Source organism: Monodon monoceros, unplaced genomic scaffold, assembly GCF_005190385.1.
Source record: "Monodon monoceros isolate NGI ecotype Baffin Bay Population unplaced genomic scaffold, NGI_Narwhal_1 Super_Scaffold_7, whole genome shotgun sequence".
NCBI classification, from domain to species: domain Eukaryota; kingdom Metazoa; phylum Chordata; class Mammalia; order Artiodactyla; family Monodontidae; genus Monodon; species Monodon monoceros.
The window spans coordinates 38,405,106-38,428,629 of NW_021703784.1; the positions used below are offsets into that span (position 1 = coordinate 38,405,106).

Here is a 23,524-nt window from a genome sequence, read left to right on the forward strand (position 1 = left end):
AAGGGCTCTAATTAAAGAATTACATGTGACAGGGCTTAGAGAGTCCCTGGTCCCCTAAAATAATGTACCTATTTTTACCACTTCAAACTATAAATAAGTTGAGGCTTTTTGAAAAAAAAAAAAAAAAAAAAGGATAGCACAGAAAAATATATTTCAGAAAATTTTCAAATTATAAAAAGAAACCAGTGTAGAGAACTGCAATATAATATCTCAGATATAGTGATATAAAAATGCAGCAAAATTGATGATTTAGGTTACTGACATTTCTAAGTCACACTATTATTCAATGGTAATAAATATTATGCAAGTAAGAATAATTTAAAACACTGATTGCATCCTGGATATTTATCATTAGCTTTCCATCTCAGAAACCATCACAGAAGCATAAATAAAATCTGCTCTTGTGAATATTCTGAAAGGTGGAGAGCAGCTTATGTAATTAGCTCAGGTAAACAACTGTCCCTAAGAGCCATCCATAAACTTTGAAGCTCCTGAGGATTATTCACTAGCAATGTATTAACTTTCTAAGAATAAAAACAGGGAGGTCCACAGATGTCTTTTTTTTTTTTTTTTTGGCAGTACGCGGGCCTCTCACTGTTGTGGCCTCTCCCGTTGCGGAGCAACAGGCTCCTGACGCGCAAGCTCAGCGGCCACGGCTCATGGGCGCAGCCGCTCCGCGGCATGTGGGATCTTCCCGGACCAGGGCACGAACCCGCGTCCCCTGCATCGGCAGGCGGACTCTCAACCACTGCGCCACCAGGGAAACCCCACAGATGTCATCTTTAAGAATTTTGTATAAAATGTAAACATAGTTAGGATCTATTTACATGATCAGAATTGGAAAAAGGGTTTTGATATTCTGGGTCAGCCTTAAATGTTTATGAAACAATGCTTGGGTGATACACTATATACCCATTTGTAACATTTATTCTATAATTCCCCATCAATGCTAGAATGTTCTTCCCAAATGGCCTCAATTTTGACGTCACACGATTCTAAATTTAAATGAATTTTTAAAAGATGTTCTTAAATATAAATAAACTGCGAAGTTGTTCTGGCTCCAAGCACACCCATGTGGCAGATGTCATTTAAACGTTCTGATCGTAATAGGCAAAACGTCCCTCACTTTAAGCCTTCTGTGTTCTGTGAATTTGTTTAAGTAACATCCTGTCTCAAATGCTTTTGACCACAGAGGACTTCCCTGCAGACAACCTCTTCCAAAGTGATTGGATCCCAAAGTCCTTGCTTTCCAGCAGCTCTGAGGCTCGTTGCACCATCTGTACATAAAGGTGTTTTTCTCTGAGGCACTAAAAGGCCTCTTACTCTTACTAGGATTGGTCTTTCCACTTTCCGTCTGATGATGACGTACACATCTACGTTTGCTGTGGCTTACTTGTCTCCACGTTGTCTCGTAGGAAGCTCACGAACCATCCTCCACAACGTTTTGTTGACCATCGTTTTCACCAGGGACTCAGTAAGACATACCCAGTATCTCTGCTGAGAACCATCTACTGCGAACCAGCTGGGTACCTGCCAGAGGTTCTTCAGCCAAAATGAATCCCATGTTGCCCAGGTCGCTGATCTTAAGTTCACGGGAAAAAAATCGTCAGCAAGAAGTATCCAGAAGCCTCTGTCGAGCATTCTGCTCTCCGTTATTTATCTTCGTTCCACTGTGTCCATTCAAATCTGTCAAAATGGAAAACAAGCATTTATGATGGAAGTCCCTCGGCAGGACCCATCGGCGCTAATTAACTTCTGCTATAAATCTACCTCCTGGTCTTTGCCTTACCCAGTTAATCTTAGCCTCGTTGCAGAGCAGCAGAAGTTGGGTCAGGGCGACAGTTAAATCAATAAACTCTCAGTCCCTTTTGTAAGCGTTGGAGAGTGACAGACAAGACGATCGGCAGTATAGGGAGAAAAGCCGGTAAAACAAGACAAAAATTAGCAAGAATGACATCAGAGAAGAATGCTTGAGCAAGAGATGGAGTATAAGAAAGACAGAGAATGAGGAGAAGGAAGACAGCACAGCCCAGAGAAAGCACAGATGCTTTCCTTTGGAAATCTGGGGCAGCACCAATGCTTTCCCCTCTCTCTCCCAGCACTGAGGGGTTTCACCTAAAACCACACCAGGAAAACGGTTTAACAACGGTGGGCAGGGGTAAAGACTGTCGGTCATTCATAAAAGGTGGCTGCAGAGGTGCTCCGTGGGCTTCCGCAGCTTCCACCCTGAGAGCTAAGCCTACCTTTGAGATCTACCGTCTGGTCCCCCTGCTCCTCTGCCATCATCTCCACGGGCTCAGGATTTTTGCCATCAACCACGTCCATCTTGATCGTGCCGAGGTTTGTCAGGAGAAGCATGGGGTCAATGCCCTGACAACTGCTTTTAATATTCTCCAGAACCTTAAGACACTTGTACGACTTGAGTTCACTAATATTCTCCTCCAAGAAAAGAATGTAGAGGCTCAAGTCGTTGTACCCTTCCGATTTGAAATGCAGAACATCAAACGTGGGCAGGATTTCATACACTTTGAGAACATCCGTCTTCTGTCGGAATGGAACAAACAGCGTGTAGACCACCAGGGGAGCCAGCATGACATACACCACGAGGTTGATGAAACTCAGCAACTGGAAGATGCCGACGGCAATGAGTTTGCACTGGAACCGATCGGGGACAGTGCTGTCATTTTTCAGGATGCCAGATTTGATGTTGCAGATGAACTCATCCGAGAGGGAGGAGAGGCTAAAGTAATAGCCCAGGTAGACGCCTGCTAACAGTATAATGCTGAGTGACAGCACCCGACAGCTGATGTACTTGACAATTAAACTTTTGGAGTTTTTCTTTGTCTTTAAGTACTGCTCCACAATTGGGTACTTGAAGTGGCTTTCCGATATCTCCCACAAACTGAAAAGAAACAAATAAAAATAATTTAAACCCTTAACCAAGACTGTCAAATAGAAACACATTCAACAGTATCACACCGAAAATCTCCAATGCCTTCCCTCCCGTACTTCTCTACCTGTAACTTCACTAGAGTACCAGGGAATAAAATCAGGTTTTTTTTAAAAAAAAAAAAAAAAAAAAGAAGGAAAAGCAATAATAAAACACTTTCCCCCCCTTAATTTTTTTTTTTTTTTTTTTGCGGTACGCGGGCCTCTCACTGTTGTGGCCTCTCCCGTTGCAGAGCACAGGCTCCGGACACGCAGGCTCAGTGGCCCTGGCTCACGGGCCCAGCCGCTCCACGGCATGTGGGATCCTCCCGGACCGGGGCACGAACCCGTGTCCCCTTGCATCGGCAGGCGGACTCTCAACCACTGCGCCACCAGGGAAGCCCCAAGGGAAGGACTCTTGATGTGACGACAGGTGCTGGGGCAGACAGGTGAGGGTGAGATTTGGGGCAGTGGGCCTTCCTGGCTCCCAAAGGGGGTCACCAGGTGGATGACAGCTCCCCATGTACTGGTAGTGAGAACCCTAAGCCCAGATGGGCAAGAGCAGGGCTGCTAACTCATACTCCCAAATCCTGATGGGCCAGCGGCTGGGGGCTAAGTTACCTTTGCCCCAGGTTCTCATTAACTTCTCGAGCTGGGCAGGCACCGTCTCTCAAGTCAAGGTCACGCACGCTCTTTGCAGCTCTAATTGCGCGGTTGTAAACTTTGTCCAGTTCTTCCATGATAAATTTCAAATCTGAGCAAAGATGAGGAACAGCTGCAAAACGCCAGAACAGGGAGGGAAGGTACAGCAGGATCGCCACCAGTAACAGGATGTAGGGGAAAAACTGAAAAATAAGAGAGCGAATCACGGGATCAACAGACCACCCCCTGAAGTAACCATGTTAAGCACTGCTAGCGGTTTTCTCATTTTGACACAAAAGTGCGTACCCACATCGCTTGTGAAAGTCAGGCTCCTTACCCAATAACTACTTCTTATGGCTAAATTCACCTGTCCAGGTAATACGTGACACTGGTAACTACCTTTCCCCTCCACTTCGATAGACTTTAATTTGAAATCGTTGGCAGCTACATGGTGACACATGGTGTCTCCTCCCTAATTACAGAAGGAAACAAAAAAATAAAATTATTCCCTTGTCCTTTAGAATAATCCCTTGACAAAATCGCAATTAAGGAACATGCAAATGTCACAGTGGCCTCTGGGTTCTTCTTCTTCTTCTTTTTTTTTTTTAATTGCTATGGTTTTAGGAGGTCACTAAGGCTTTTAGAACTCTGTCGTTTTCCTCTCTGGAATTTGGGAGAATGACAGAAATGCATAACGTTGCTCAAAACAAATTAGAAAAATGTTGGCTTCAGTGATCCTGTAATCACCCCATGAAACAGCTGAAATAAGCAGGTAAAATTCACAAAATGCAGAACAGACTTACATAGTGGACAGACCGTGAGGACCACCCAACATCCTCATTTTACAGCCAGATAATCTCAAGCCTGGAGAACCACAATGGGTGACAGTCATGAGGGGAGCAACCCGATCTCGATGTACATTCAAAACAAATGAGAGGGGATTCAGAAGTCAGAGAGAGCTAAGTGCATCCAGTAACCAGGTCCGCGGGGCGGTAAGGAAAGGCTTAGCCTCAGAGAAGACCAGGAAGCTGCAGCCAGAACAGATCTGAAATTAAACTCAGCTGAGTGGTCTTCGCAGAGAGGTTGCTGAGCCTGTGACCTCAGTTTCCCTATCTATCAAATGGTCACGTAATACAGGTGTTATAAAGATTAAATTAGATAATTTATGAAAAATGCTTTGCATGGTGCCTGGCACGTCGTAGGCACTAAAACACAGCAGCTAAAACCAACGGAAAGGCTACTGAGTGAGCACGTTATCTTCAATCCTCACAATGACCCTGGCAAAGCCGTTGCCGATGGCCTCACTCTGCAAAGAAGACGCCCAGAGCAGTTTCTGGCCACAGAGCACAAAGCTGGTGATAGAGACAGAATATGAAGCTTGACCTTTCTGATCCCAGAACCATGCCTCTTTCACCATAATACACTGCAAATTATTTTACTTCTCTGGAAAACTCCTCCCTACCTTTGGATTGGTCTCTTTCCACAGCTGCTCAGAGCTGTAACAGGAAGAGGCTACGATGGCCTTGAGTTGACACAAAACTCCCACCCCGACCTCTCTGGGAGCCGGCAGCAGACCAAGTAAGAGTGTGACTCTCACTATAGATCAGATGTACAGAAAAGTTGCAAAGATGGTCCAGTGCGTTCTCGAATAACCCTCATCCCGTTTTCCCCTCTGTTGACGTTGGACATCTCCATGGCACACTTGTCAAGACGAAGGAACCATCGTTGGTACATTACCATTAGCTACATTTCAGGCTTTTATTTGGATTTCTCCAGTGTTCTCATTATTGTCTTCTTTCTGTTTCAAGATCCCATCCAGGGTATGCATTGCATTTTGTTGTCACGTCTCCCTAGACACCTTGGTTCTGTGACAGCTCCTCAGTCTTTCCTTGTTTTTCATGAAGAATAACGTTTTTAAATGCATAAAAGAACACATAAATTCGCAAAGGAAATGGATGATGTTGATATACAGCTGTCACAACATTAAAAGACAAATTTGTATGTGCATCATTGTCAACACATTTAATGGGATCTAACAGATGGTCCAACAACACAGTAACTCTGAAGTGATGAAGAGTAAAAAATACTCTAAGATAGCTGTGATTTCTGTTGGTGACAGTCACACATGGCACTAATACCACTATAGATTCTTGCCTACTTACATACATATTTTTTAATTTTAAGTTTTAGCTTGAGGTACATAAAAAATAAAGCTGCCCTGTGTTTTCTTATCCTAGTTCGTGGACTTCCTGATGCTATCATGGAGCCCACTTTAGGAATCCCTGCCCCAAGGGCAAGAGAAATAGCACAAATGGCTCAGAAACTCCACAAAGCCCTCACCAACGCAGCTGCTTCCCTTTGGGGTTCTGGCATGGGATGGGGTCCTCAAAACTATTAATCCGGGCTTCCCTGGTGGCGCAGTGGTTGAGAGTCCGCCTGCCGATGCAAGGGGACACGGGTTCATGCCCCGGTCCGGGAAGATCCCACATGCCGCGGAGCGGCTGGGCCCGTGAGCCATGGCCGCTGAGCCTGCGCGTCCGGAGCCTGTGCTCCGCAACGGGAGAGGCCACAACAGTGAGAGGCCCGCATACCGCAAAAACAAACAAACCAAAAGAACCAAACAACTATTAATCCAATTTGCAAAGAGCTGCTACACAATGACACACACAACAGGCTGTGATTAGCTGCATTTTGGCTACATAATTCATAGTTGGCTACACTGAAACGCAGTGTTCCTTCAATCCTAGTCAGTCTGAAGGGTGCTCATTAGTATAAAAATTTAACTGCGTGACGTAGCGTTTGTGCTGCTTCCATAACTGAAAGAACCAGACATTTCCTTTGGGAACCACAGAGGGAAAACTATTTCTAACTTGGGGCTGTGGAATATGTGTATAAGTCACTTTTGGTTCAAAGCTATTTGAATAATAGTATTTTATCTCGAACTGTTCTTGTGAAGTAGGAAGTGACTGTTTACAGTCTGTAGCAATTTTTCTAACATGCCAACACGGTGTAATAATTAGCACCAATGAACAGTTCAACGCAGCTCACTGCAGTTTGAAAAATGAATGTTTAAAGGTATTACATGAATGTTTAAAGGTATTACATGAATGTTTAAAGGTGTTTGCTTTCTTCTAAAATATCCTTGTACCTTGATCGCCTCTAGGGGAATGTAGTTGAATGCCCCGTTTCTTAGTTTTTCTCCATAGGTAAACCTCTTTTTTCTTTTTCATCAAAAATAAAAAGGTGATTTGCAGTGAATCTGCAGCAAGATGGCTTTAAAGTGAATTCAAATGAAATGCGAATCCAAAAAAAGCATTAAATTATAGTCTTTAAAATCCTTTTGTCCAAATAAGGAACATGGAAAAACTACCGAGCCTTATGAGTACATCTGCTGGATGGGAACGGCTTTGTTTCTAAGCTCTGTCTACTCCCAATTAGTTCTGAGATGCTTGGCATCTTTCAAAGCTATGATTGCATGATTCTGTACGATGCCCATGTTAGTTAGTGCTGAGCTATTCCAAAGTTGGTGAAGCTTCTCACAGCAAGGTGAAACCAAGAACTTGGTACACTTTTCAGTCTCTGAAAAGAGACTGAAAAGTCTCTTTTTTAATCTGCCTTAAAATCTTGTTTTGTTTCTGGAAAGGGCTGTAGTTAGAACAGCAGACCCTCCAGATGGCAGGGACCTTGGAGGGGATGCGCCCCAGCCTCCCTCCATGTTCAAATCCCCTCTAGCTCATCTAAGGCAAAGGAACATCCAATTAGGACTGAGCGACTCCTCCCGTGAAATGGATGTGATCACGTCTTATGGGATTAAATGCAGATGGGTAAATTCATTCAAAAATATCTCCTGGGCACTTGCCAGGTACTAGGCAGTGGGCTGGGAGCATGGCCCCAAAGAGGAAGTGCACAGTTTGCCCCAGGACCACACAGGTCAGGTGGGAATACCAGCTAATAATTAAATAATCAAAACGTAAAAGTGATGATCACAAAATATGTAGTACTGAGGGAATAGAGATGTCCTTGGGGAGGTGAGGCAAGGCTTTGTAAAAGAGGTAACGTCTGAGCTATGTCTTAAAGTACAGTGAGGCAAAACAACAACAACAAAGAACCCATAAAGCACTATTATGGGGACTTCCCTGGTGGCGCAGTGGTTAAGAATCCGCCTGCCAATGCACGCGATACGGGTTCGAGCCCTGGTCCGGGAAGATCCCACATGCCGCCGAGCAACTAAGCCCATGCACCACAACTACTGAGCCTGTGCTCTAGAGCCTGCGAGCCACAACTACTGAGCCCACATGCCACAACTACTGAAGCCCGCGGACCTAGAACCCACGCTCCACAACAAGAGAAGCCACTGCATTGAGAAGCCCGCACACCACAACGAAGAGTAGCCCCCGCTCGCCACAACTAGTGAAAGCCCACGCACAGCAACAAAGACCCAATGCAGCCAAAAAATAAAAAGCACTATTATGTTAACACTCAGCTCTCTGTGGCCCTTTAGACATCCTCTTTCCTCTGTCTAGAATTCTTTCTCCTTGTCTACCTGGTGAATTCTCACCCATCCCGGTCACCAAAGTAAATGAGCAAGCCCACAGCTGAGTAAGTAGTAAGAGCTGAGGCTGGAAGGGTGTGTAGTAGGTTGAAAAACTCACGTCCACCCCGAACCTCAGAATACGACACTGTTTGGACATAGAGTTTTTGCAGATGTAACTAGCAAAGATGAGGTCATACTAACTTAAGGTGGACCCTAATCCAGTGACTGGTATCCCTCTAAGCACACAGAGACACACAGGGGAGACGCCACGTGAAGACAGAGGCAGAGACTGGAGCGATGCATCTACAAGGCAAGGAACGCCAAGGACTGCCGGCCACCACCAGAAACTAGCAGAGAGGCATGCGATGGACCCTCCCCTCTGAGCCCCATAGAAGGAACCGACTCTGCTGACACCCTGATTTCCAAATCTAGGAGAGAAGACATTTCTGTTCTTTCAAGCTACTGAGTTTGTGGTCATTTGTCACGGCAGTCCTAGGAAACTCATACAAAGGGGAAGCAGGGACCGAATTATGAAGCTCCCACAGTACGGGAAGCCGCCGGTGGAGGGCATGATGGGAATTTATTTTAGAAAGATTATTACAGCCGTGGAGAAAGGAAGACACTGGAGAGGAGAGACAAGGCAGGAGCTTACTGCAGCAAAGAGGGGGTAAGTGATAAGCACTAACGAAGGCAGCAGCAGTGGGGAGAGGAAGACAGACTTGACAGAGGGGGAAATATACCTTCCAGTGCCCAGTTGGAAGTGATGGATGGAAAAGGGGAAGAACTAAGGCTAATCCTGGGTTTCTGGCTTACATGAGGGCATGGGTGGTGGTACCAGTAGTTGAAATAAAGAAACAAGGAGGAAAAGATTCACAGCAGAGGGGAGTGAGGCAGACCTGAGAAGATGAGAGTCTGAACGCGAGATACCTGTAGTTAAGGCAGGGGTGGTGGAGGTGTAGTTAAGGCACTGCCCTGGTGGAGGTGTGTCATACATAACTAAAATAAAGAAGACAACCTGGCCATCCTCGCAACTCTGGATTTTGTAGGTTATAGATGGTCAAAGCCAAGAACATGGCTGGGATCGTCCAAGGAGAACACGGAGAAGAAGACAAGAGAGCCAGGGAGGACATGAGACCCTAACGTTTAAGGGTCAGTTAGCGGGAAGCAGGTAAACCAAGAACAAATTCCATAGGGGAAGCGACATATAGGGATTCGGGAAAGATGAGGGTTCTTGAAGGCATATTGTTTGGACAGTGATGCATTTAAAGATAACCTCAATTGTGGGAAGTCCAATGAGTGAAGAGCTCCCCTGAAAGGCTGATGCATTCCATGGGCAGTTTACAGAGGAGAGAGAATTAAGGGGGTATGGTATGTCATTCTATTCTGCACTCAAGGGAAGACACCCAAGGCAGCAGGCTTCGTGCTGGGTGACATTCTGGAAGGGACCTAACAGGAGGAGAGACCTGTCAAAGAGAAGATGGCAAGCAGAGCATTTGTGTGTGAAAGAAGAAGAGACTCCTGTCAAGAGAATTAGAACCAAGTTACAAGGAAGCAAGGAAAAACCTTCCTAAAGATCTGTACGAACATGATATGGACTGTCGTACGAGGCAGGGAGTTCTCTTTCACTGGATCATCTGGGAGGGCTTCAGAGCTCTAGATCAGGGATGGGCAAACCTTTTCCCGCAAAGGGCCAGACGGGAAATGCCTGTGAGCCATAGGGCCTCTGTCACAACTAGGCAACTCGGTCATAGTATAAACCAGACACAGGTAATAACGTGTAAATGAATGGGCGTGGCTGTATTCCAATAAAACTATATGCAGAAATGGGTGATGGGCTGGATTTGGCCGGAGCGTGTATGTCAGTTTGCCAGCCCCTGCCCTGGACCTTTGCTTTGCAAAGAGTGGTCCACAGACAAGCACCCTCAGTATCACCTGGGAGCTTGTTAGAAATGCAGAATGCAGGCCCCCATCAGACCTGCTGAATCTGAGTCTATATTTCAATAAGATCTCCAGGTGATCTGCGTGCACACAGAGTTTGGGAAACACTGGTTTAGATGAGTGGTGTCTACACTGGAACCCAAGCTGGCCCAGCAGAAGCAGACTCTCCTAAAAAGTAGATAAAAAACCACATTCCTGGCCTTAACCCCACAGGTTCCAACTTGTGTTCTGGATGGGGCCTAGGACCCTGTGTTTTCACACAGATAATACTAAGGTTTGAAAAACTCTGGGCTGGAAGCCTCAGAGAAGCCCTGCAACTACGTTTCTGTGAATCCACTTAACGGAAGTACAGCAAGATTTGACAACTCTGTTCATTTTATTTTCTTGTTGTTTTCTGTTTTTGTTTTTCAGTCAAAAACTGGCTTTTCTGTTTCAGAAAGAAATCTTGCCTAACAGTTGCTTACTTTATGAACTCGAACAAAGAGACCAGAACACCCAAAAAAGGCCAGTTGTCAAACAGTCCTAGAGTGCCACCTGCTGGCCCCTTGAATGAATGAACCCATATTTCCACCAGAGACGACTCCTCAGATACTAGAGGCTACTAGAAATAAATGGAGCAGAAGAGAAAGGGAGGAGAAACAGGGCAGGAGAAATGAAAGAAGTAGGTGGGGAGGGATGACAGCATGAGTTATACCACTGCCATAAACTACACCAGTACATACTTTAATATTACACTGAGTAACTTCTTTGGGGGGGGAGGAATTTGGGTCTCCTGGTTTTAACTCTGGCATCAGAAGTGCGTTGAGAAGTGTTCACATAAACCGTGTGCCTCTAACCCCCTCATTGTGAGCACCAGTCAGAATGCTCCTAGAGACCTAAGTCTGGTTCTGATCATGACCTGCAAGCTACCTCATTCCTCTCCTCCCTTCCACATGTGTGTTCTGATCACCCACTGTGGACTGTGCATTGTTCTCGGGGTACAGTGATGAACAAGACACATCATGGTCTCCGCCTGCATGGAACTTAGAGTCTTGGAAATAAAGAATCAATTAAGGAGAATTAAGGCAAGTAAGGACCATTATCCCAGGGTGATTCCAGGAAAAGTACAGGCTGCTCTGGGAATACACAACCAAGCAACACAGACCAGGGTGGAGTGCAGTTGATATTCTGCTTGGCCAGTGGCCCATTTCTAGGATCTGAAAGTCTGAGGCAGGGCATGTAGTCTACTGTCTACACAGCAAGCCCACAGTTTTATTCCTGGATGCTTCACATTGACCCACCTGGCCCTTGAAGCAATCTGAACTGGCAACAACCCTCAGTGTAGAGGTTTAGAGGAAGCTTCTAGGTGGAAATGATATTTAAGCTGAGACTGGGAAAATGCATTAGGAGTTCACCGGATTTGGAAGTGAGGCTGCGGTGGTTCACAAGGGCCAGAGGGAGACTGAACCTTGTTAGCCAGAATAGTTTTGTTTTGTTTTGTTTTTTTAAAGAAATAAAGACATTTCATAGGGACACTGGAGGGTTTTGTTTAGGGAAATGACAGTCAGGCAGAAAAGAACACCTGTGATTATGTGGCAAGGGGCAGTAGAGTAGGAATGACAGCGGCAAGATGGACAAGAGGACGGCCCCTGCCCTAGGGGCTGGAAAGAAGGATGAAGAGTTTAAGAGCTCCTTATGAAGACAGACCCGATGGGGCTCAGTGACTGACAGGATGTTGGGATGGAGAAAGAGTCAGAATGGCCCTCAGACTTCTGGCTGATGTAACAGGGTGGCTGGTGGTGTCATTAACTGAGCTAGAGGTCACAGTGGGGAAAGGCAGGAAACAGAAGTTCAGCTCTGAACAAGCTGGGCCGGAGTTGCGTGCCAGACCTTCACGTGTTCAAGTTCAGGGTTCAGCTGGGTGTGTGGATCTGGAGCTCAAGAGAGAAGGCTGGGGGCTTCCCTGGTGGCGCAGTGGTTGAGAGTCCGCCTGCCGATTCAGGGGACACGGGTTCGTGCCCCGGTCCGGGAGGTTCCCACATGCCGCGGAGCAGCTGGGCCCGTGAGCCATGGCCGCTGAGCCTGAGCGTCCGGAGCCTGTGCTCTGCAACGGGAGAGGCCACAACAGTGAGAGGCCCACGTACCGCAAAAAAAAAAAAAAAAGAGAGAGAGAGAAGGCTGGGTTGGAGACAAAGACCTGGCTGTGAACAGCCCATGGAAAGAAACTGAAACCAGGGACATGAAATGGTCCAGGGAGGGGGTGCAGAGGAGGTGGCCTAGGACAGAACTCCAACTTCTCAGAGATGGAAAAAGGGAGACTCTAACCGGAGAGTCAAGAGAGCATCTGCAGGAGGGCATGGTCCACCAGACTGGATGTCAGAGAGAAGCCAAGTAGCATAAGCCCCTGCGAGTGAGAATTAACTTAGCAACAGGGAGGTCGTAGGTGACCCTGGGCAAGACCAGTTTGGTGGAGATGGACATGCTAAAATATCAGTGGGAAGAGAGCCTGCGAGAAGGGGCGGGTTGAGGATGCAGAGGAGAAAGATGGGGAGGGGGATCCAGAGCACAGTGGGTCACACAGGAGAGCAGCTTCGTTCGGGAGAAGGGGCCTCATCCATTCACCAAAAGGACAGAGAAGGCTGGTGCTGCATGGGGACATCAGGGACGTGTGATGGCAGGGAGCTGAGGGTGTTCTCGTGTCTGAGCTTCCGTCTGCTCTGAAGGGGGTGGGGGAGGGCCTTGGAGGGCAGGAGGTGGCAGTAGGGAGTGGGATGTCCTAACGTACCTCCAGGTAATGAGGCACACAGAGCGAGGCAGCCACCGGAACGGTGACAAGTGGCAAGGGGGTGAAAGTCCTTGGAGACAGAGAATGGTGCATCAGATGTGTATCTGGGAGGGCGCAGAAGGCACCCTAGGGTAAAGAACTCTCACCAAAGTCCTGAATGAATGAGGGGGTGGGGATGATGTAGCTCGGTGTCGAGAACGAAGAGCTAATCTAAGGAGGCGGGTTTTCACATGACGGAAGCACAGACAGAGTGAGGAGTAAAGATATGGGAAGACGACACACATCTCCACGTCCACCCTGAATTAAGGACCTCCTGGGTCAACAGTGGGCTCCCCCACTGGACAGCTCTTCTGCTGGGAAGACCCTCTTGGTGCCGAGCTAAAGTTCACCAACTGGTAACTTTCACTAACAGGTGAGAGTCTAGATTTCTGAAGCCGCACAAATCAAACCTGTACCTTTTCACATGTGAAAAACACCTGAAATCTGACAGAGGCCATGGGCTCAACCCAGTTGGCCATGGGACTTTGGACAAGGACTTGGGACTTTGGACAATCGCCTGCCGCTGTCCTCCACATCTGCTCTGTGAAATGAGGAGTCTGGAGGACATGGTCCTAGCCAGCTGAAGATTCATGAGTCCATTGAGTGTGGAGAGGCCAAAAGAAAACCAACAGGAAAAGCTTTCTAAACTTGAAAAAGAATCCAACAACCCAACATTTGGGCATGTACTCAAAAGAACCGAAAGGAGGGACTCGAACAGATATCTATCCACCCATGATCACAGCAGCATTACTCACAAAAGCCAGGAGGTGGAAGCAACTCAAGTAGCCACTGATGGATGAATGGCTAAACAAAATGTGGCGTATACATACAATGGAATATTATTCAGCCTTTAAAAGGAAGAGGATTCCGACGCATGCTACAACACGGGGGGAAACTTGAAAACATTATGCTAAGTGAAATAAGCCAGACACAACCGAACAAATATTATTTGATTCCACTTCTATGAGGTACCTAGAGTAGGCAGACTCCAAGAGACAGAGAGCAGAGTGGTGGTTGCCAGGGTTGGGGAAGGGGAGACAGGGAGTTAGTGTTTAATGAGTACGGAGTGTCAGTCTGGGAAGACGAAAAGGTTCAGATGGGTGGTGACGATGGCTGCAAAACAACGTGAATGTACTTAATGCCACTGAACTGCACACGTAAAAATGGCTAACACGATGAATCTTACGACGTGTATACTTTCTCACATACACACACCACTTGAAAAGGCATCAATGTGAAAATAAGGCAGCTGTGATTACAGAATCTGGCCTGGCTAAGAAAGTCACACTTATCCAGGTAAGATCCTCCTACCTTATCTGGATCTCCTGTGGGTCTGTTTCTACTTCTGGGTTTTCTCTCGTGCTCTGGTTGTTTTTGATTGAGTGCTGAACATCACAGGTGAAAAACCGGAGCGAGAATCTGAGGCTCTGGAGAAGTTACTTCCTCCAGGGAGGACTGGCTTGTTTCTGCTTCTGGCTGGCAGGTGGACTAGAGACACGGACAATCCCAAATCTTCTTCATTCAATCGACACTGAAATGCTCTGAACCAAGACTCTAGACTCTATGAGGGCTGGCTGAACTCTGGATCACCCCTCACTCCTCAGCGATGGCCTTTCAAGCCTACGGTGTTGACCAGGGTCCTTCCAACTTGGGCTATTCAATCTTTGTCTCCAGCCCTGTGAATCTGGCAAGAACTCTGCTCAGATCCTCAGCCAAACTTCCACGAAAACAAGCTAGACTACCATCACCAGAAAGAGAGCTCCTTCGTCTTTCACTAACATCGAAAACTTAAGCTTGACTACCCACGCTGCTCTACAAGACTTCCCCTCCTATCCTGCAGGGGCAGTGGGAGCCCAGAGAACTGATTCTCATCTTACAGCCAGCAACTAGTCCTGTGACTCCTGGGCGTGACCTCTCAAGGTGTCCTTATCCTCACGTGTAAAATGCATTTGGATCACAATCTTTGAATTTCTTCCCGCTCTAAAGGTTTTGCAGTCTCTAAACATCCCTGCCAACTCTTACATTGGACAACCCCATAATATACATTCTTCTTCTGTGGATCCATCAATCTCCAGCCCGGCCACTGATTACAACTTTCCATTCTCAGAAGACCATTAAAACAGACAGATTTAAATTACAACAGCATGCATTTAGATTTGCAAACAAAGATGTTCAGTTTCTAGAACTGTGCCCATTCATACGGAAGATCCTTATTACTCGCTGCCTGGGCTACTACGTCATGCAAAGTTGATGAGGACCCAACTGACGCTAAGGCCGAAAGCCAAAGAGAAAAGCCCAACCCCAAAGAAGAAAGGAGTCAGTGTAGGGCATCATTGTGCCAAATGGCACGCAATACATAAACATGAGGGAAACAAGCCTGAGTCACAGCAAGGGACTTAAACTGTTCTTTTTAAAAAAGAAGTATACTGACTGTTCAGCAACAGGTCGAGGCAGGAGAGAGTCAAACAAACATCAGTCTTTGGCTTTTTAGAAGCTAACATACCGGGACTTCCTGGGTGGCGCAGTGGTTAAGAATCCACCTGCCTATGCAGGGGACACGGGTTTGAGCCCTGGTCTGGGAAGATCCCAAATGTCGCGGAGCAACTAAGCCCATGCGCCACAACTACTGAGCCCATGTGCCACATCTACTGAAGCCCACATGCCTAGAGCCCATGCTCTGCAACAAGAGAAGCCACTGCAATGAGAAGCCCACACGCCGCAGCAAAGAATAGCCCCCGCTCGCCACAACTAGAGAAAGCCTGCACGCAGCAACGAAGACCCAACGCAGCCAAAAATAAATAAATAAAATAAAATAAAATAAAAAAAAAAGCTAACACACCATGCTTTCCTTGGTGGATGCTGAAGATGCACAAACATTCTATTCATTTGCATGATGAACAAAAGAACCAGTGGCTGAAAGTAATGACAGGCTGAAACAAAGTCCTACTTTCACAAGTATGGAGAAGACCCAGCGGAGCTGCTTCATTGCTCAGAGAACGTCCTGCTGCACAAACCTGCCAACTCTGGCCCAAGTTCCACACTGCCCAGCCTTTGTGAGCCCTGCCTCCACACTCCCCCGACCACGGAGCTGCTGACCTGCTCCTGTTCTCTGCAGGACATTGGTGTCTCCCAGGTAGCATCTCCCCTTCCTTGCAGCATGTGGACCCATCAGAAAGCAAAGGCACGTATTCCAAAAGCTGTGCTGCAATCAATACCCCCAGATGGAATCATCCCTGGGCTTCTCGATGCTGCAGTAACACATGCGCTGGAAGCTACTGACCTCTACGTTGGTCCTTAGTTTTTCCAAGAGACCCTGTGTGTGGTGGAATAGGAGCTGGCCGAAGCTCTGAGTCCCAACTCTGCTGTTCTCTAACAAAGCTCACTGAGGCATAAAAAATGTACTGAGAGCCTCATATGGTTGACACCGCTGGGCATCAAGGGTAGAAAGGCCACCGAGACACATGAGGTGCCGGCCACTATGGAGCTAAAATCAAGGAGCGCCTCAGCTTCCCATCTGCTCAAGGAAGGTGCTGGACCAAGTAATCTCTGAGGTTCCTTCTGATTTTAATGTGCTACAGTTTTACGATCTGAGTTACAGCCCTGGTTGGCCACATGCATCCATGTGGCTTTGGACTGGTGCAGCCTCTCTGGGCCTCAGTTCCCGCGTCTATAAGGCAAACAGGTGAGATTTGCAATGTCCCCAGTTACCTTATGCAGACACAATGGAAGGTTTCCAGAGTCACCCTGCAAGGAGTCCTTCTGCTGGACGGCTGCCCAGCAATAAGAGTCCACGAAGGAGGCCTGACGCCACGAGAAAGAACTAGGGGAGAAGCAGCTTATTTGGGTACCTAAGAAGCAAAAACAGATTGTTCCAAGTAAATGAGAGTGCAGGTGTCTGGACCCCTCCTGCCCCACCCATAATCCCTCCCTCCCTGCCTCAGACTTTCAGGTGTTTGCTAAGTCACCAAACACCACTACACGAGCGAGGCCAGCACCAAAACCAAACCCCCAAGTCTGCAGTAAAGCTGAATATCTGCGAGCTTTCTGGTCAACACTGGTCATCACAGCAGCTTGGGCTCAGGTGGGGAAAAACCCTTGAAAGAAGTGAAACCATCATAAAGGAAAAGTGCAAAGGAAACACGCTGAGTTGGTTTAATTTGGGGTGAGGATTGAGAGAAAGGAGAGCGTTATAGGGCGGGGAGTAGGAAGCGAGGAGGAGAGTCAATGCAGAAAATTGAACCAGAAAAGGAGTCCTTTTTAGAGCAAAGAAACAAAGGACATTCAGCCTGAGGACGAGAAGCCTGATGGAACATTTGGTAATACACCACTGGACGGCAAATCGACCGTTTTCCAACTCCTCTAAGAAAAAAGAAGGCACAGGCCCAAACTGCAGTCCAAGTGGTTTCCACTCAGAAGGCAGATGCTCCAAACTGCAAGCCTGCAGGCAGGGAGATGGGCGTGGGATGGGAAACCAGGAGCGCTGGGTCCCACTCGAGGCTCTGCCGTTAACTTGCTCTTCTGGGAAGGAGCTCTGGACCTCGGTTTTCTCCTCTGCAAACTGAGAACTACATCGCTCCGCAAAGGCTACCGTTACTACCTGGAAGATTCTTCATGCCCCTGAGTGCCTCCCGACTCACATGGGTCACCGTGGAAAACAGGCCAGTAGGACTTTCAGGGTGCAGGGCTGAAGCCGTGTCTCTCCTCCTTGCCAGCAGGCAGAGGGCCTGGTAGTGAGCCTGTCCTAATAGCCCTGAGCCCAGCCCCACTCCCCTGCCCCATCAAGCAGGTACAGGAACATGTGTCCCTTCCAGGCACAGGGACCAGCTGCTGGGGGACAGCTGACACACTCTCTTCCACAGCCTGCACAGCGGGAGAGTGCCAAGTGCCTGGGCACTGATGTTAGCTGTATCTGAACCTAACTCTGACCCTCACAGCCGGGTGACCTCAGGTCACTTACTTACAAAGCCAGGGATCTCCAAATGGGGATGACGTTAATGTCTAGATTCTGAGTAGTGTTACCTGGTTCCCGGCAGCTGTACACGGCACATCCTTCTGTACCAAGTGGCTAGCAGATTCTGTTACAGCTTCAAAGATGGAGGAGGGGGTGCCCACCATTCTCCCTCCCACCCTGCAGAGAGGACAGGACAGTAGGAAGACACTGAGCTGGACTTCCCTGGTCCCTTTATGAGGGACATAAAAAGCCTCAAAGGGTCGCCCTCCTCTGGTGAGGGGTCAGCCTTTATACTTGTGACAGGAGAGGGTGGTGATGGGTATGTTGTCTGGAGAGTAGATTCTTGTGGTGAAGGGGGTTCAACAGGCCAGGCTCTGAGTACTCCCTCTTTTCATCAGGTGCCTTTATGCCCACAGACGTCAAGAAGGGACTCCTCAGAGCCCTTGGAGATGACTGTGAAAAGTCACACACTTTCTGAAAGCATCCTCTAATAGGGTAACTTCTTGCCAACCAGGAATGGTTTAAATATGAGCTGGGGGTGGGAAAGACATTTAAGGTCCCTTCCAACTCTTATCCCATTAAACTTGAGTTCTTACGTTTTATAAAAAATAGAGCAATCAGGATAGCACAGGACCCCGGGGCTAGCCTCACTCTGCTCTTGCATCAGTATTCCTCTGTTAAATGCTTCTAATGAGGTCCAGACACCAAGGCTTACTGGGCATAAAACAGCAGATACTGTAAGAAGGACAGACAGGCCCCAGGTTATAGACGGATGGTTTCTGGCAAGATGCTTGCTTAGCAGCATCTGTCCAAACACATTCTCCTGAAAAGGGACAATGCTGTTAGGATTTCATGGAAACCCGTCTGGCCTGTAGTCCTCGTGCACGTAGCCAGCATCTAGTAGCCTTCTTTCCATAGGAAAAGTGCTTCAAGTTGTCCTGGGACGTCAGGGGCCTCCCCCAGGGCAGTGATGGAAACTGCTGGAGCATAAATAACTCAACTTTTTCACACCAAAGCTTTTGCAAACGAAGAAGAAAGGAAATTTAACAGAGTCTACAGACAGAGGTTGAGCACACGTTGAGCTCCTAAGTAAATATTCTTCATCTGGAATGGAAGATGAGAAGAAAAGACAACCAATATTCACAGGACACCACGCCACCTTTAAATCATTACATTACCTCATTTAAACCTCACAACCAAATCGAGGGAGGGGAATAGACAGATAGATAGGTCTTATCTTCATTTTACCCTGGAGGAAACCGAAGCTCACAGTAATTCAGCAATCCCTCATCCGAGGAAGTCAGTGGTAGCATCAGAATTTGAATGTGTATCTAACTCTCAGTCTCTTAAAATGCTCCTCTCTGGACCAGTCACTCCAACAAGGCCGAGCTGGAGGAGGTCCCGGGAGCCTGGTGGAGCAGGGTGGTTTGAACACTCGGTTACTCCAACTAACCAGCACGGGCAGAGCTTCCTAGCAAGGGTCAAGGTCAAATCTGAGAAAAGGAGCAGATCAAGCCCCGGGTATTGGATATTCCCAGGCCAGAAACAGGAAACAAAGGAAGTCAAGAACCAGGCAGGGGCAGGAGTAAAGGGAGGGACCTGCAGGAGGTCCAAGCGGGAGGGTGCAGGGACCTGCCCGAGCTGGGCTGTGCAGACCTACACCTTCCCCCAGGGCCTGACAGCCTAGCCTGGCCTAAAAGCACATGTCAGGAGGCTCAGCTGCAGCCATGCGGCTAGGATGTTCGGGACCTGGACCATCGTGATTCATCTCCAAATGTTAACTCCACATCCTTTATCTCATTTACTCTTCAAAATGATATTGGGGGGTGATGATTTTGTAACGGATAAAAATGTCGAAATTACTATGTTGCGCACCAGGGACTAGCACAGTGTTGTAGGTCAATTGTACTTCACAAACAAACAAGCTCATAGAAAAAGAGATCAGATTTGTGGTTACCAGAGGTGGAAGATGGGGGGGGGGGCGGGGGAACTGGATGAAGGCTGTCAAATGTACAAACTTCCGGTTATAAGGTAAATAAGTGTTAGGGACGTAACGTGCCACATGACACATATAATGACCACTGCTGTACGTTCTATATGAAAGTGGTGAAGAGAGCAAATCCTAAGAGTTCTCATCACAAAGAAAAATTGTTTTTCCTTTTATTTTGTATCTGTATGAGACAATGGGTGTTCACTAAACGTACTGTGGTGATCATTTCAGGATGCATGTAAGTCAAATCATTACCCTGTGCACCTTAAACTTATACAGTGCTCTCTGTTAATGATACCTCAGTAAAACTGGAAGAAAAAACCAATAATTTTGGGAGGTAAACAGGTGTTTTATATATTTTCCTAGCAGTCTTCCAGTAAGGAGAGCTTCTGGTCTCTTTCGTCCACCTTTTTAAACTGTTGCCAGATCATTCACCCTCAAGCTCAGTTCTGATCTTGACACTCCCTTGGCTCAACATTCTTTCATTGGTTCCCCGTCACCCAGAAGACAAATCCAAACCGATGCTCCAGTCCAACCCAATTATTGCTGTGGCTTGCACAGGCCCCATCTGCTCCTAAATCTGTGCCTTTCCTCACATCAATCCCTCTGCCCGGGGGGCCCTCTCTCCAATACTTGTTAAAGTCAATGCCCCTCCATGTCCACCTCCATGGCCCATCCTTCAAAGCCCAGCTCAGATATCACCCTCTGCATGAAACTGTCCCCACTCAACTCCCAGAGCCCTTTAAAGCCATCACAGACAGAGAATCACCTTCAACCATGTTGTACAGACATGCACGTCTTATCTCCTCTAGTAATATCTCAACGCTTGACTAGCAGAGTGAACATACACACACACACACACACTCTCTCTCTCTCTCTCTCTCCCCCTCGCTCTCTCTCTCTCTATTTCCCTCCCTCCCTCCCTCTCAACTTCATAGAGCACCCTGTATCAAATAAATAACACCTGTCTGAGCGCTTTAAACGTTCCCAAGTACTATGATAAATAGTATCTCAACTAACAGTCAAGTCTCCCTGTCAGATACCACTATCCCAGCTGAGGAAACAGAGCCCCTAATCCACAGTGATCCTCCAGCCTGGGTCCCGTGCCCTTTCCACTCCGCTCTGCCGCATGTTGGCTGAATGAGGGCACTCTGATTTCTAGGGAGTAGCTTTCAGTGAGATCTGCATCGCCTCTCACAACTGTACAGAAACCAAGAAATAAGTTTTGGCTTTACACCAAGAACAATACCACTGCTTCTGTCCAGTTGAGAGTGCAGACAGAGCTGTGGGCCTTCCATACGTGCCTGGCCGGGTAGAACGGAAGATCACGGGCAGGAAACGTGCTCCGGGGGCTCCGTGGCAGCAGCTGCAACATCTGCTAACAAGTGACCCACGTCACGGACGTCCCTCCACCCACTCTCCGGGCCCCGGTCTGGAGCCTAGGGCGCGGGTCACCCCTTCTCCTAAGTGTCAGCCCAGCTAAAACCTGTTCCTGTACCACAGACGCAGCTGGTGGAGAACCAGAGGGTAACACAGCCTGAGGGGAGACAGGACGGGAGCCAGGGAGGTGGGCCAGCCCAGCAGCTTCTCCGTGGCACCCACACTAGCTAGTGCGAGGCTCTCTGTTCCTGGTCCAACCCATCCAGAGGGGCTTTGGCCTCGTTTTGCTGTCCCTCTTTTTTTGATAAGCTTTCTTTTCATTCTTCTCATTATTATCACCCAGTTGGTTAGGAGGGCCCACATCTGAAGGGCTGTGAGTTCTGAGCCAGCCCCTAGCATCTTCTGACAAACATATGCATCCTCCCTCCCCGGGTGTTGTGTGGGAATAAGTTATCTGCGTTGCTTCTGCATTTAAATGCTACATGCGACTGTCAGGGTAGTGCAGGAATCAGGCTTCCTGAGAAGTTAATGCAACTCACCAAAATCGCAAGTTTAACAACACACCAATAGAAAGATCTAGTTAACTGCCTGGGAGGACATTAGAGGAATTTTCAAACGGAAGAGATTCTAACCTGGTAACCAGCACAGTGAAGAGAGTGAAGGGGCAGCAGAAGCAAGAAAAAGGAACCACCCCTTGTTGTGTACCCTGACCCCATTTTAAAATGGGGAAAGTGAGGATTTCGTGACTAGTGCGTTACAGAGATGGGGTATCAACCCAGGTTTCCATCTTTACCTTCCAAACACGAGGAAGAGGAGGCAAGAAGCACAGGTTATTGAAGAAAGTTGGGTCAGAGAAGGTCGAAAGAGAAGGAGGGAGACAGGAAAGTTTCTCTGAACAAAAGAGTAAGTCCTGGGCTTCCTGTTTCTGGGAGGCAGAAAGGGAACACAGCAGTCATTACTATCGACAGAATATTTTAAAAGTTTGCAAAATGTTTTTATTTTGCAAAACTAAAACTCAGTTCTATTTCACTTTAATGTAAATGATACACATACACACACCATTCACACACATATATACACATACCCAGGGGATCCAGGTAGGTCATAATACAACCTATGAAGCACTGAATTTGAAAGTTCTTGCTATATTTTAAGGTTGCCAAAAAAGTTGAAAACAACTGTATTATAAACTCTCAAGTTCAATGGGAATAATCACATAGAAAGGGACCCTGATTGTGTGGTAGAGAAAGAGATGGGTAGTGGTCAGCGCTTAAAAATAAACATGAAATAGTAACAAGAACTCATAAGGATGAAACAGGCCTGAATCTGTTTCAAGCACCTTCGACACCAACATAAGACCAAATGAAGTCTGTCCCAAAGGATCGCTTCTTGCCATATACTCAGAGAGCCCAACCCTGATAAAATAGAGTAAAATTCCAAGAATCTCAGGACTACTTCTCTCTCTAAAAAAGAAACAAATTCCTCCCCTTTCACCTCTCCAGGCGACTTCAAACCAACCTCTAGCTTCAAACACAAGCAAATAAATAAAGTCCCAAATGGTCCATTCTTGCCTTCACTTTTGCTTTGCAGGAACTGACCCCACGGCACAGGTGTTTTAAACCAGTGTGAAAATATATAAGTACTCTCTGTAGCCCAAACTGAAAAAACTGAATTGGAATGATAGTTTTCTTTTCCTTTAAACCAAGTTGATTCACCAGTTCTCTTTTTTCCCACAGCTAAGCCTGGCTTTTAAAGACAACCCAACCAGAGCTAATATCTGTTCCTTGATAAGATGGGCATAATCTAGTTCTATCTTCTAAATGAGACCCAAGAAGTCCCCAGATACTTCACTACCCATCCCAAACAATAAACTGTTTGGCATTTCTGCATTAATAGTTTTCTGCTTCAGACAAAGGCCCATCAGTGCACAATGCTCTCACGTATGGAGGGGAATAACAGCCCGGACCACATGGTCCAGGATTTGTGACTACAGGGCAGAAAGCCAAGGGAACGTACAGTTAAGGTGGCGAGCCTCCGATGGAAACTGCAGGGCTCCTTTAATTCAGTCAAGAATGATGGCGTAAACAATATATTACACAGCCTGCTAAGTGCAAGAGGGGAAGTGAAAAGGGAGCTAGACAGGGACCGCAGCTTGAAGGAACCACGAGGCCAGCACTATACCCAGAAGAACAGACTAGACAACTAAGCAGCGGTTTGAAGTGTCGCTTTCCTGAGGCGGAGAATCCAGTCCCTTAGTACATGCAGAACGTCTAGACCACACAAAGGAAGAACTTGCATTAATCCATGTAAAACCTGACAACTGTCCAGTGAATAAAGTTTCAATGACCTGGGTACCAG

General features: G+C 47.2%; 1 protein-coding gene across 1 annotated transcript in view; it reads right to left on the reverse strand.

The window, feature by feature from the left end:
- Nucleotides 1-263: 263 nt before the first annotated feature.
- Nucleotides 264-23,524, reverse strand: part of PANX1 (pannexin 1) — a 40,694-nt gene continuing 17,433 nt past the window's right edge. The window contains exons 2-5 of the mRNA XM_029206937.1: nucleotides 16,554-16,693; nucleotides 3,550-3,773; nucleotides 2,244-2,902; nucleotides 264-1,686 (exon numbers count right to left, since the gene is read on the reverse strand). Coding sequence (XP_029062770.1) covers nucleotides 1,607-1,686; nucleotides 2,244-2,902; nucleotides 3,550-3,773; nucleotides 16,554-16,693 — 1,103 coding nt within the window. The 3' untranslated portion in view covers nucleotides 264-1,606. The remainder of the gene's footprint in view (nucleotides 1,687-2,243; nucleotides 2,903-3,549; nucleotides 3,774-16,553; nucleotides 16,694-23,524) is intronic.